This window comes from Gopherus evgoodei, chromosome 13 (genome assembly GCF_007399415.2).
Source record: "Gopherus evgoodei ecotype Sinaloan lineage chromosome 13, rGopEvg1_v1.p, whole genome shotgun sequence".
In the NCBI taxonomy this organism is placed as follows: Eukaryota; Metazoa; Chordata; order Testudines; family Testudinidae; genus Gopherus; species Gopherus evgoodei.
Genome location: NC_044334.1, coordinates 21,346,192 through 21,359,308, shown reverse-complemented (window position 1 = coordinate 21,359,308; position 13,117 = coordinate 21,346,192). Strand labels below are relative to the sequence as shown.

General features: G+C 41.5%; 1 protein-coding gene across 3 annotated transcripts in view; it reads left to right on the top strand.

Moving 5' to 3' along the window:
* Positions 1-2,073, top strand: part of LOC115661140 (sodium/glucose cotransporter 1-like) — a 60,936-nt gene extending 58,863 nt beyond the window's left edge. For all 3 annotated transcript variants that reach the window (XM_030583347.1, XM_030583348.1, XM_030583349.1), the window contains one exon: positions 135-2,073. In XM_030583347.1, coding sequence (XP_030439207.1) covers positions 135-352 — 218 coding nt within the window. In that variant the 3' untranslated portion in view covers positions 353-2,073. The remainder of the gene's footprint in view (positions 1-134) is intronic.
* Positions 2,074-13,117: the final 11,044 nt, after the last annotated feature.

Here is a 13,117-nt window from a genome sequence, read left to right as displayed (position 1 = left end):
AATTCGAGGCTGTTATTTCAATTACAAGAGTCTATAAAGAATGCTTTGTATCACCAAGGCCTTGTTTTAGTGCCAGTCTTCTAGATCCACACACACCATGTTTCTTGACCTTTGTGCTACTCTCTCTATCACAGAGGAAGGCGATGAAGGACAAGGGTTCTTGAAGAAGGCCTACAACTGGTTCTGTGGCTTCGATCAGAAAAAAGGGCCGAAACTGAGCAAAGAGGAGCAGGAAGCAATGGAGAAGAAAATGACTGACACTTCCGAGGTGCCATTCTGGAGAAATGTTGTGAACATCAATGGGGTCATTCTGTTGGCTGTGGCTGTATTCTGTCATGCCTTCTTTGCATAAATCCAACCTTACGCCCCAGAGTTTTTATGAAGGTCTAACTCAAGTTCATTTTTCTTGTGAATTTGCACTGTATTATTCAAAAGATAAATAACACTACACTAGATCCACGTATCAGATTAGTAAGCTGAGATTTTAATTCATTACATTGATTTATTCATTGTTATTTTTAGAAGTTGGTGAAACTAGTTTGATTTCTATGCTCCTTTTTCCTTACTTTCCCTAAAGTGATTCTGTTTTTTTTTAAGTTCAGCTAAATGGAGGACTGTGCTATAGATTCAGGATGAATGAATCCTTTCAAAATATAGGCTGCCTTATGTAAGTTCCCTATCCATGACATTTTACTGATGTATTCCTTTGATACTATAGCTATTTTTTTTCAATAGAATTTTTCTGTCTGTACTCTCTGTTCCATATGTTATGCTATTTTTCAGTGGACTTTTTCCTCTCTTGTCTTTATTCACTCTTTCTCCTAAGTGGAATATGAACCCCAGTAGCTTCTGAGTTTAACTCTTGTATTTGTGCTGTTTGAGTCAGTTTGAAATTAGGCAAAACAAGTCTGGCCAGTCCTAATAAGAGTTGTGTTTATTGCCTGACCTTTAGCTTTAAAAGTTCGTACACACGGCATTTAGTTTTAATATGAATTTATCCTTGAATATGAAAGCTCTATTTATAAAAATATATTCTTGTTGATTTTTATTCCTCAGCATGATATGTCAAAGTTAGCATCCATTTACATTGCCTGTGGACCTCCATTTTATAAGAAGGCCCTAGTGTACTCTTAATTCCCCTTCTCAGTTAGTGGATTTACCACCTGGTAATTCTTTATCATGGGTGAATGTTCTAAGCATCAGAACATTGGCCTTGTGTCTTGCTTCCAAGTACACAAAGACATTACAGTATTTTTCCTGCCAAATTACGAATCTTCCTTCCCTGACAATTTCGCTACAAAATTTCATTTATGCCATGAGTAAGACGGTTACACTGTAGTTTCCCCAAGGAGAACAGTCTGTGCTCTGACACCATCTAAACCATTCCAATTGTCTTCACCTTATTTGGGAGTGTGAGACAGTGATGAGGCAATGACCTTGGTTTGGGTCTCAGAGACCAATATGGCGAGATGATGTGTGGTACTGCAAGTCCAGGATGAAAAGTGAAAATAGATAGAGCTTCTTACCATCTAATTCATCTTCCTCAGGAGGCGTGGATACAGAGAAGGCACTGGGGAAATTCCCAGTTGGCACAGCTAATCTGTATTACAATGCTTTGTTGCCTTATGTACTACAGCTTCCTACACAGTGAGGTGTAACATGCATCTCATCTACCTACAGTATTGTACAGCATTGTGAACTGTGCTTCAACATGTAACAGCCAAGCCAATGTGGTCTTTTGTAAATCCCTTTAACTTTCATCACACTGTGCTGTTGTCTCACAGTCTGTTGCTACTTCAGAGGAGTGCATAACAGAATGTACTGTCCTCTTGCAGCTGCAATATGATCTTCAGGATAATTCTGTCTCCCTGCAGTATCCTGACATGTACTGCATAGTGCCAAATCAAATCAGTACAATCTAAATCCTAATGCAAACTGGCTTCTTTTAATGAATACAGCAGCAGAGAGCATCTTAAGTCATCACTCTGTTGTGCTGTGGAATTCATTATATTTCACTAACTGTGAAGGTTTGTATGTATTCAAATTTTTCTGATGTGTCTGTGGTCCACAAAGTCAAGAGTTCGTTGTATAAGACAATGGAAAATGTAAAAAATAAAAACAATTTCTCTTTAATCAAATGCTGAAATCAAATCTCTTCAGTCCTGATCACTTGCACACCTAGGAGTCCAATGCCCTTGTCTAGGGGTCTACAACTGTTCATATGGTGACTCTGGGCTGCTGTAGCAGATAAACTGGTTAATGAGCCCTTCTTGTGGAAGATGCAGCTCCTTAGCTACAGTTTAACTATCCTAAAAACACTGAGATGAGACCATTTGGATAAAGGCAGAAATAACACAGCTGGATCTCCCAGCCAAGCTGAGCAGCTTATACCATGACCCCCTTCTTGGGCAATCTTGATAGTCAGGATCTGTCCTGTTTGTATGTTTCATTTCTCCACCCAGGCTGAGTAATGAAGCTTTTTGAAACTATAAACTGAGAATTGCAGGGACAAACATTTGAAACACATGTGAAGTGACCTGCCTTGGCTCAGGTTTGACAACTAGACCTGCAGAGTCCAGGGTTCACAACCATAGACAAAGCTGACTGCTCCTTAGGGTAATTTGTCTTGCCCTGTAGGAGTTCTACTAAAAGCTGCCTGTGAAATTGCAGTACTGTATGCCTCAGTGGATTGGCGATGGGACACGGAGCCTTTCAACTCTAGGTCACCAGTTCAGCTCCATCTTCAGTTGGTTAATGCTGCTATCTGATGTCAGTTTCATGGGTTTTATTAATTGAGCTGGTGGTTTCAGTCCAATTTCTAGTAGACTACTGTCTGTATCACATAGGTGCAGTTAAACTGGGGCATATCAGCAGACAAAGCCAAGGCAAGGTGTAAAGTGCACAGGAATTGAACATCCCCATTCCTGTAGAGATGGGGCTGGCAGATTCTGGTCTCAAATCATTGTAAATTTGGAATTTCTGAGGTCAGTGGAGTTATTTCAGAAAAACGTTGGGGCACCCTCATGACATGATATTATCAAATAGCAAGAGACTTTTGGGGACAGCTTAATATAGCCTGTCATGTTTTCATACCTAGATATATACATTTCCCATAAAATAGTTTTGCAAATCTACATTAATTTCTAGTGATATAAAGGAAGAACCATGCTGTGAAAAATCTGTAACTATCTAGGCTAATACCACTCTGAGCCATAAGCAATATTGATTTATAAAGAACAAATGCTGTCAGGCAAGTCTGATCTTTCATGAATAGAATTACTAAGTTAGGGCCAAATCCTGTGAGGTGCTGATTACCGTCATTTCAACCCTACTCTCATTTTATTTTCTGTATCCTTGTAACTGAAGTATCTGAGCATTTCCCAAACATTAATGAATATGCTTGAGAATGTGCTGTGAACTAGGGAAGCATTATACGATCCTCATTTTACTGATGCACAGAGAAGCAAAATCACTTGGGGAGTCTGTGGCTTAGTTAGAAATAGAACCCCGATCTTCCAAGTCCCAGTCCTGTGCCTTGGCCTCCGAGACCATGGGGCGTATAGAGCTCTCAGCACCGCATAGGACTGGGATCTTAAGGCACAAAGTGAATGCAGTAGCTGTAACACATTCAGATTTAACTGTTCACAGACTGACTCAAAATTCATTCCAAATTGGTTTGGCTAGGAACACTTCCCTGCATTAAAAACTTACTAGAGCTCCACGCCCAAGGGTATTGACAAATTGCAATGTGTTGCATTGAGGTGGTGATTGTGCATTGGGTGTCTCAGTGTTAGGCTCTGCATAACTGTACCCTGCATTAATGATTGAAAGATGGGGTAAATGATGTATTGGGACACTGGTAATTTTCTTTGACAAGACCTTGAATTTGTTTGATTTAAATACTGAAGGGGGTTGCGACTCTGCTGCACTGGAGATGGAGGGTTAAGAGGGACAGTGAGGGTATGAGTAGGAAGTGGGCTAGTGGAGTAAACTAGAGAGGCTGCTGACAAGTGAAGGAGGTTTTTTCTAATGCAGTGTAGGGTGCCCAGCTGTTTTTCTTTGTGTTCTGCGTGAGACACAAACAACTGTAATAGAGCTAACTAGAGCAGCAGGGGAAGGGAGCTGCATTTGTATAGCTCTCATTCTGCTCAACTTAAAATAACGTCCCACTAACACAGGTGTAACAACAGAGGACAACAGATCACCAGGAATTATGATGAAGATGAACAGCCAGGCAGTTTTCAACAGGGCTTCATACCATTGTTCAGTGAAATATGTATAGAGGACCAATTCCAGTGCAGTTCTGGGATGGAAACACCTTGGGTGCACCTATATTCTCGCCAATGACTTCAGTGCAAGAGACTTTTATCTTCCTTATAGTGACCCCTGCTGGCAGAGACTGGGATAGAGCACCTGAGTTTCCCTGAAGTCACCACTCCCACCCCATGCCCTCTACTGTGAGAGGCTCAGGCTTGAGTAGCTGTGAGTGCCCCCCAGCCAGCACTTCTTACACTGTTCTCTGGATTGACTCTTACTGGAAGAATCACAAACTGGAGTAAATGTAAACAGAGCATGATGCTCAGAAAGACTGAACTCCCTCACAGCCTGTCCTTGTATTAGAAGAGGCTGAAACTCAAGTAACAGAGTTGATATTCAAAACTGCCTTTATAACAGACCAGTGTAATAGCTATGGAAATCTTTTATCAATGGCAACAACTTGATGGCTAGGCAAGGCAACAGAGGGAGAAGTCCCCAAAAGCTGTTGGCCTTGCTAGTATGGGTCTGAGGTTCAGATTTTTAGTGTAGTGGTTTTGCATTTGGGTATGACAAACCATTCTTCTTTTTACAGGTATTGTAGTAATTAACAGTGAACCAAAACCGAAGGTCCTCACTTAGTTTTTACTCTGTCCTTAGACAAAATGCCAGCTGATGTGTTTCCCTTTTGACATAAGTCTGATTCTACAACTCTTCACACAAAATGATGGGAGGAAAATTTTCTTTTGGAGCATCAAAAAATAGAATTAAAAGCTGCCATTTCCCAAAGCTTCTAAGACTTGCATTGGTGGTTAATGGCTTTCAATTCCTGCCCCTAGATCAGCGTATTTTAACAGTGTCTGGAAACACAGTGACACTAGCATGTAAGAACACATGGTAAGGCATATCCATGAGCAGACACAGCCAGGCGGTCCTTATCCTTCCAGAAAATAAGGCTGAGAAAAACAATATAAATCTCTGTGCCTCCAGGATGAGATTCCCCCGCATGGAAAGGGAAACACAAGACCTATACATAGGGGTGAATTCCACTCCCAGTGAGCATAGTTACCCTCCCACACCACTTCATCTCTCATTCTTGTAATCAGAAAACCGTTATTAACTGTCAGTCATGGCTGGCTAAGCTGAAAAATGTGATCTCTGCATGTGTGAGTGAACTCATCTCATTGATCTAGGACCACATTAATTATAGCTGGGTCTTAATCACTGTTGGCGTCAAGCTAAAAAGACAAATAGATTATTATCGATGTACGAGTTTGTCTACATGCTGATGGCGTCACAAAGTAGAGCAACACTGTTCAGGGAGCATAAAAACATAGTGCTAAAAACAAGGACTTGCTGTATCCAACACATTTCCTCAGAAACACCAGGCTTAATTACAGGGTATGAGGATGCCAGCTCCTGACATGTTAATTTAAGTATTTATAATATGCATGCATGAGGCAATTCAAAGGGATTTTTTAGCATTTGTGAGTGACTAAGTCTTTTGCAATTATATCACTCAGTATAGTCAATTGAAAAACGGTGGCATCAACCGAAAAGAACAAGGGGTCTAAGGCTTACAGTAACTAAATGTGGGGACTATTCAGTGGTCTTTAATTAGTCAGTGAATGTACCTACCGTCAATTAGCCACATTTTGCTGATGCAGCTGTTGTGCCGCTAACCCCTAGACTTCTTTTACATACATGTCAAGCCCACACATTGGGGCTGTTAACTCAAATGTAGATGTGTTGTAAAGACACTTAGAGCACTTTGTAACTGTAAGATACTGTTTGGGACTCAGTCTACCACCCATTGAACTCAGCGGGAGTGAGTCTTTCCATTGGTTTCAGTGAAAACTGGGTCAGGTCCTTAACTGACAGTGTTTGGATTCTACACATGCACCACATTTTAGGACTTTGCATGTTCCTCTGTTGCGCTCTCTCATTAATTTAACACAGATGTACCTGACAGAGCAGGGATGTTTCAAGACGCAGCTGGTTCTGTGCTTAAACCAGAATATAAGTCCAAAGTTGAACAAGGAAGAGAAGGAAGCTATGCAGAGAAACTTGACCAGCACTTTTGGCTGCCCATTTGGAGACAGGTAAGTAGCGTCACTGTCGTCATCTCACTGGAGATGACCACGAAGAACTCAGCCAAACTGAATATTAACAAAACCAAATGACTTCTAAGTTATTCCTGCCTCGAGGCTTCCCAGTGCATCCATCCTGTTGTCTCTGTTTCTATTAGAATGTTAGTTTTTCAGGACTGGGACGGTCTTATTTTGTGTGTCTGTCTGTGCTGAGCACATTATTGGCATTTACTAATTAAGAAGTACCAAATAAGAGTAATTTAGCACGCTTGTATTTTGCTATGGATATTTTCCACCTATAAAACAGTGTTGCTATGATGACCTAAATAGCTCTAGTGCTGTTGTTTTGAGATTGCACTGTGTTCTTCAAAAGAGAAATCTTAAATTTGTTAATTACACAGTCAGAGAAACTTATGTGAAATATAGATTTGTATTAATTAAAATGATTAATTGTTAAATTCAGAATTTAAACGTTCCTAATGGATGAAGAGTAGAAGCACTAAGAGCCCTACAGGTAAAATTCCAATCTAGTGTTTGAGAAACAATTAAGTTTCAGGAAAATACTCTGCTAAATTTAATTCACCTATAGTTTCTGTACATGATTGACTTTCTCTTCCAAATTTACTGTAGGCCTTCTGTCAATATGTATACATTTCCTTTATTTCATAGAATCATAGAACTAGAAGGGATCTCGAGAGGCCATCTAGTCCAGTCCCCCGCATTCATGGCAGGACTGAGTATTATCTAGACCATCCCTGACAGGTGTTTTTCCAACCTGCTCTTAAAAATCCCCAATGATGGAGATTGCACAATCTCCCCAGGCAATTTATTCCAGTGCTTAACCACGCTGACAGTTAGGAAGTTTTTCCTGATGTCCAACCTAAACCTCCCTTGCTACAATTTAAGCCCATTACTTCTTGTCCTATCCTCAGAGGTTAAGAAAAACAATTTTTCTCAGTCTTCTCTTTTCCAGACTAAACAAATCCAGTTTTTTCAATTTTCCCTTATAGGTCATATTTTTTAGACCTTTCATCATTTTTGTCGCTCTTCTCTAGACTCTGATTTGTTCACATCCTTCCTGAAATGTGGTCCCAGAAGTGGACACAATACTTCAGTTGAGGCCTAATCAGTGCGGAGTAGAGTGAAAGATTTACAGCTCATGTCTTGCTTACAACACTCCTGCTAATACATCCTAGAAGGATGTTCGCTTTTTTTGCAACAGTGTTACACTGTTGACTCACATTTAGCTCGTGGTCCAATAGAACCTTTAGATCCCTTTACTTCTCGATGTATGAAATCTTCTTTACATATATATTCCTTTTTGGCCTGATTCCCCAGTGCAATCTTTCTAAATTATAATCTGTCCTTTCATTTCATGATCACCATTTTAACAGAAAGGGTTAGGAAATCACTTAAACTGACCTACTAGACATACTAAGTGGTAATCCTTAACATGGATGAATTTTCTTGGCACCTGAATATTGGTCTTGTGTCCACAACACTTTGGAAGCCCTGCTGTATAATTCATGCATAGCGGTGGTTCTTCCATCTCTGTTAGTTCCTCTAATAAGAAATGAGATTATTTTGTGCCGTCTATTGTAAAAATGTTGCATTATAATATTTTTCTGAGGAATGCAGCAAATCCTGGTTAAGAGCATCTAACCCATTTAGCTTCTTGCCCTATCTGAGGGTCCTAGAGCCCTACATGAGTTTGAACAGTAGGGTCTGACCGTGGAGGGGACTCTCTGATATCTATCTGAGGTTGAGGGTCTGATTTTTGCAGGGAGATGCAGGGATCACCATGAAGTTGTGGGGGAGGCAATATGAGCCACTACAAATTTAAACTGAAAAATTAAAAAGTCCCTCCTAATTCAGGCTCTTAAGGGGCAGGGATACAGTGATGGCACTGGAGCAATTTTCTGATACTGCAGGTAAATCTGTATTTTGTTCCTTTGTCTCCTGTGGTATTGCACAGTTTTCTGCACGGTGCCAATGCAGTGCATCGCAACACACTGCTCCTCTGCAGTATTTTACAGCATGAGATACCATGCACTTAGATACCAAGGTGACAAGGGCTCAAGAATTACTATGGCTTAGATAGATTAGAATGGGTAGATGAATTGTGCTGCAATAACTGGGATTATTTCTGCACTAGCATACATTCTCCTGTAGCATTCTTTGTATTATATGTGCTGCTTAATACTTTCACCATTATGCAGCATGCTCCACCTTGCTACTGCAAATGTTTGTCTGTGCAGTTCACACTCCGTGCAGTATACTGCAGCAAGCAGCGCTGTACCAAAGCAAATGAGTTTAATCCAGTTACACACAGTCTGGCAGCAAACATAGCCTCATAATGCAAATGGCATCATACAAAGGATCACTGCCGTACTGTGTGTAAAATTTAACATTTTAAAACTAGTTTTCAATTAATATATGTACATAACAATATATGGCCAGTACAAAAAAAATTGTTGTGACTGAAATGACACGCTCATTTTAAACAGGCAGATGTAATAGTACCAATGCGGTACTTGGGAAGGAAGCATGATGCATCCACGTACCCAGGGGGTGCACATGAGCGGAAGACCCAGGTCTATATAGTATGGACTTGTTTCCCAAGTAGGGATCTTACATTTTTATCAACATTCTCATCTAGTAATGTAACACTTCTACTGTCTTGAAACCAAGTCACCAACTCTTGTAAGTCATCTGTCTGGAAGTAATATTTAAAGCCTGACACCAGCAAACCTCCTCTCACTGCGGAAAGACAATCATTTTGAAGCTCACTCTTGGGATCTTCCTGCTTCATAAAATAACTGATTATTTATATTTGATGTATCAATGGAAAATATGGCATTCGGGAAGAATTCTCATTGTTATGATATCGCTGCAACTAATGACAGTATGTGGAGATGAGTATTCTCTTTAGCCCTGTGATGGGGTGCCAACCCCACACAGGGAGAGGAAAGACTTAAGGGAGGCCCCAGACTCCTACCATACCCTTTCTCCAGGAAGGAGTAGTGGAGGTGAGTCCTCTAAGTAGCATAGAGAGGCTATGTGGAGCACAGTCAATTAGAGAAGGGCTGCAGGAAGCTGCTAATCCAGGCCCATATAAGAGGAGCTGCAGTGCAGAGCAGGGTGAGTTGCTGGGAGATCAAGGAGTGAAGAGTGTCTCTCGAGCAGGCTGAGAGACCTGCAGCACCTTGGACAGACCAATTGCTAGCAGAGACCAATGGGAGCAAGAGGGAGCTCCTGGCTGGCTGCTGACACTGGGTAGCCGAATGCCCTGAGATAAGGGTGAAGAAGGTGCTGGGGCCATGGATAAGTGGCCGAAGGAGATGGAGCAGCATTGGGAGAAGGTAAAGAGTCACAGCAAGATGCTGCTATCTATAGGGTTTCTGTTTTGGAATCCCGATTAGTGGGTGGGCTGGGGTCCCTCCCACTTGCCACTGAGGAAACAGGTGGACTATTGGACAGTTGTACTCCCCTTCCAGAAGCGGGAGAAACAGAGTGATCTAGCTGGAGGGCTGAGTCGTGAAGAGGATGTGGCGGTTCCTGAGGCTGATAGGCCACAGACCAGACAGAGAGGCAAAGTGACAGTGTGCAAACTGTGGACATAGACATCGGCTTCGAGCTAATCCCCAAAGTGACCAGTAAGAGGCACCAGCCCAGCGGTGAGAGGTGACCCTCTGACAAGCCCCTTGATATTTATTGCAAAGCTCCCTGGTTATTAAGCTTGGCTTTCTCTTCGTGAACTGGGCACTCTCAGGTTTTATAATTATTTATTAAATGTATGTTCCATAAGTTTATGAAGTGCTTTACAGAGCACACAGCAGTTCAGCCAGGATCCCAGGCAGAGAAACCATTTCCAGTTGACTCAGATATCTTTATAAGAGAATAAGAAATTCCCTTTGGTCAAGCTGCACATTCAAATCCCTTTAATTGCTTCCATAGTGGCTGAGACAGGACTATCCCCTGGATTGGCACTGAAGCTGCTCACATGGCAGCTCTGGGCTGCTGTAGCAGATGAGAAGCTTTGGCAAATGAGCACTTCTTGTGGATAATGCATCTCCCTTTTTGCTACAATTTTAACTAACTGAAAAACACCATGAGCGAGTGAGACCATTTGAGTCAAGGCAAAAACAACTCTCAGCAGACTGTACAGTGATCCATCCCCACTTGGGCATTCTCTATTAGACTCTGTTCTGTTTGTTCACTTAAATTTCTCCATCGGCTTTTGAAAGTAAGGACTGGCAATTGCCAGGACAGACACAGTTGTAGCATTTCTGGAGTGACCCATCTTGGTTCTGTAGTGAGAAAGCTGATCCCTAACTCTCTTTTCTGTTCTTTAACAACTATCCCTAAGCTTTTAAAACAGGAACCAATGGAGTCCAGAGTTCACAAATTTTGTTTTCTTAAGTCAATATTTGTGTTGCTTGGCAGCATTTTTACTCAAAGCTGCTCAGGTAAATATTACGTTATTTTCATTTCTGTGAACAGGAAGATTTTTTTAAAGTGGTGAATTAGTACAAGGAAAATTCAGGGAAGAATTTCTTCCAAAGTAGGGAATTATCCTCTTCAATTCACTATACTGTTTATTTCATCCATTCATTTATAAAAGTAATTTCAACGTTTATTTTTTTTTCAGCCTTTGAGGGGTTTTGTTATTGTGGCATCTTTTTTTTGAGGAAAAAACCAAACTAACTGATTTGATTATTTGTTTTAAACACTCAAATGATAGATCATAATGTCTAGTCCTTCTGCTCATGCTTGGGCAAATATTGTTCCATAGGGTGCTGAAAGAGTAACAGAAACAATGCATAACCAACTTGTGGAACTCACTCTAAATATAGAGTAAAGAGCTTAGTAGCATTACAAAATTCAATAGCTATTTAATAGGAAAAGAATGTATATCCACAGGTAAATTAACTAGGTTAAAATATGTAAGGGATATAAAACTTTTGTGCTTCAGGGCATATGCCAACCATTAACTTTCTGGGGTTAGGCAGAAAATGTGCCCATAGGAAGTTATTGCAGAATTGTCCACACTGAAGGTTTACACCTTCCGCTGATGCATCTGGTATGTACCACTGACTTAGATGGACCATTGTTTTAAAGTGGTATGGTAATTCCTGTGTTTTTATGGGATAGATTGATTTAGCTCTATCCTTATCCTGCATTCCTAGTATGTTCTCATCTTAAGTTTTGTCTAAAGTGGGAAAATGCTCTATTGCTGACTGCTGCTGTTAGCAATGGAACCCCTTGAAACTGTGTTGAAAATTATTTAACTATTAGTGCAGACTGGACAAGATGGCTATTGGCATCTTTACAGAATGCATGTCCCATCAAGTCTCTGTCAATTGTCAGTAATGGGGCAGTTTCCAAGTATAGACAGGGCTGTTCAGGAAGTTTAAAGGAAATGCTTGTAATGGTCATTGGTTACTGCTTGTTCAGCTAAGATAAGGAAGGGAAAGGAACTCGTACTGAAAGAGGGAGAGAATGGATCATGTAGGGATTAATTTCTCCTATTGCAAGAAAATAGGAAGGTTACTCTCACCTTACAGTAATTGCAGTTTTAAGATGTGCGGTCTCTATGGCTATTAATTGTAGGTGCACACATGCTCTGTGTGCCCAGGATTGGAAATTCTTTAATAGCAGTGTCTGTTGGTCCATGCCTGTGCCCTGTGCATTGTGCTTTCATGTGAGGGCATAAAGGGCTGCGCAGACTGACCGCACCCCAGTTCCGACTCTACAGAGAGAGGAAGGAGGGTGGGTTGTGAATACCAATTGGGACCACACATCTCAAAGACCTGCAGCTACTCTAAGCCCTCGTCCAGACTAACCCGCGGCATCGGCGGGTTAAAATCGATTGCTCGGGGATCGATATATCGCGTCTAGTCTGGACGCGGTGTATCGATCCCCGAGCGCGCTTACATCGATTCCGGAACTCCATCAATCCGAACGGAGTTCCGGAATCGACACGGAGAGCCGCGGACATCGATGGAGCCCCGTCCAGACTGGTGAGTACCTCGATTTTAGAAATTCGACTTCAGCTACGTTATTCTCGTAGCTGAAGTTGCGTATCTAAAATCGATTTTAATTCCTAGTCTGGACGTGGCCTAAGACAAGTAATCTTCCTTCCTTCTTGAAGTGATGGTCCTTACAGTTATTTATTGTGGGTGACTCCCAAGCACTACTCGTTGAGGTGGCAGTGCGAGGAAGTATGCTGTACCACAGAATCGGGGATCACTGAGCAAAGGAGGCATCTGTGGCCAAAGCTTGGACCAGAGCATCATGCCTGGTGAATGTGTAGGGAGTTCCAAATGACTGCTCTGCATGCCTTTGAGAGGGGAATTCCCTGTAAGGAAGCTACAGATGCAGCTTGAGCTTTCATAGAATGGGCCCTGACAGTTTGAGGAGGAGGGGCTTTCATGATGACACAGCAGAGGTATTCAGATTGGTTAAGGTAAAATTCAGATGGCACCTTAGGTATAAACTTAGGATGTAGGTGTAAAGAAACTTTGTCCTTGTGAAAAACAGTATAAAGTGGGTCTGCCTTAAGGGGTCCAAATTCCCCTATCCTTCTGGCAGAGGTAATAGCCATCAGAAAGGCAACTTTGAAGGACAGGTGCAGGATGAAACAAGAAGCTAAAGGTTCAAAAGGTTGTCCCAGGAGGGCAGAAAGGATGAGGTTGAGGTCCCAGGCAGGGACTGGTTTCAAAACTGGAGAAAATGTCCTTATGATGCCCTTTAGGAACTTTGCAGTAATG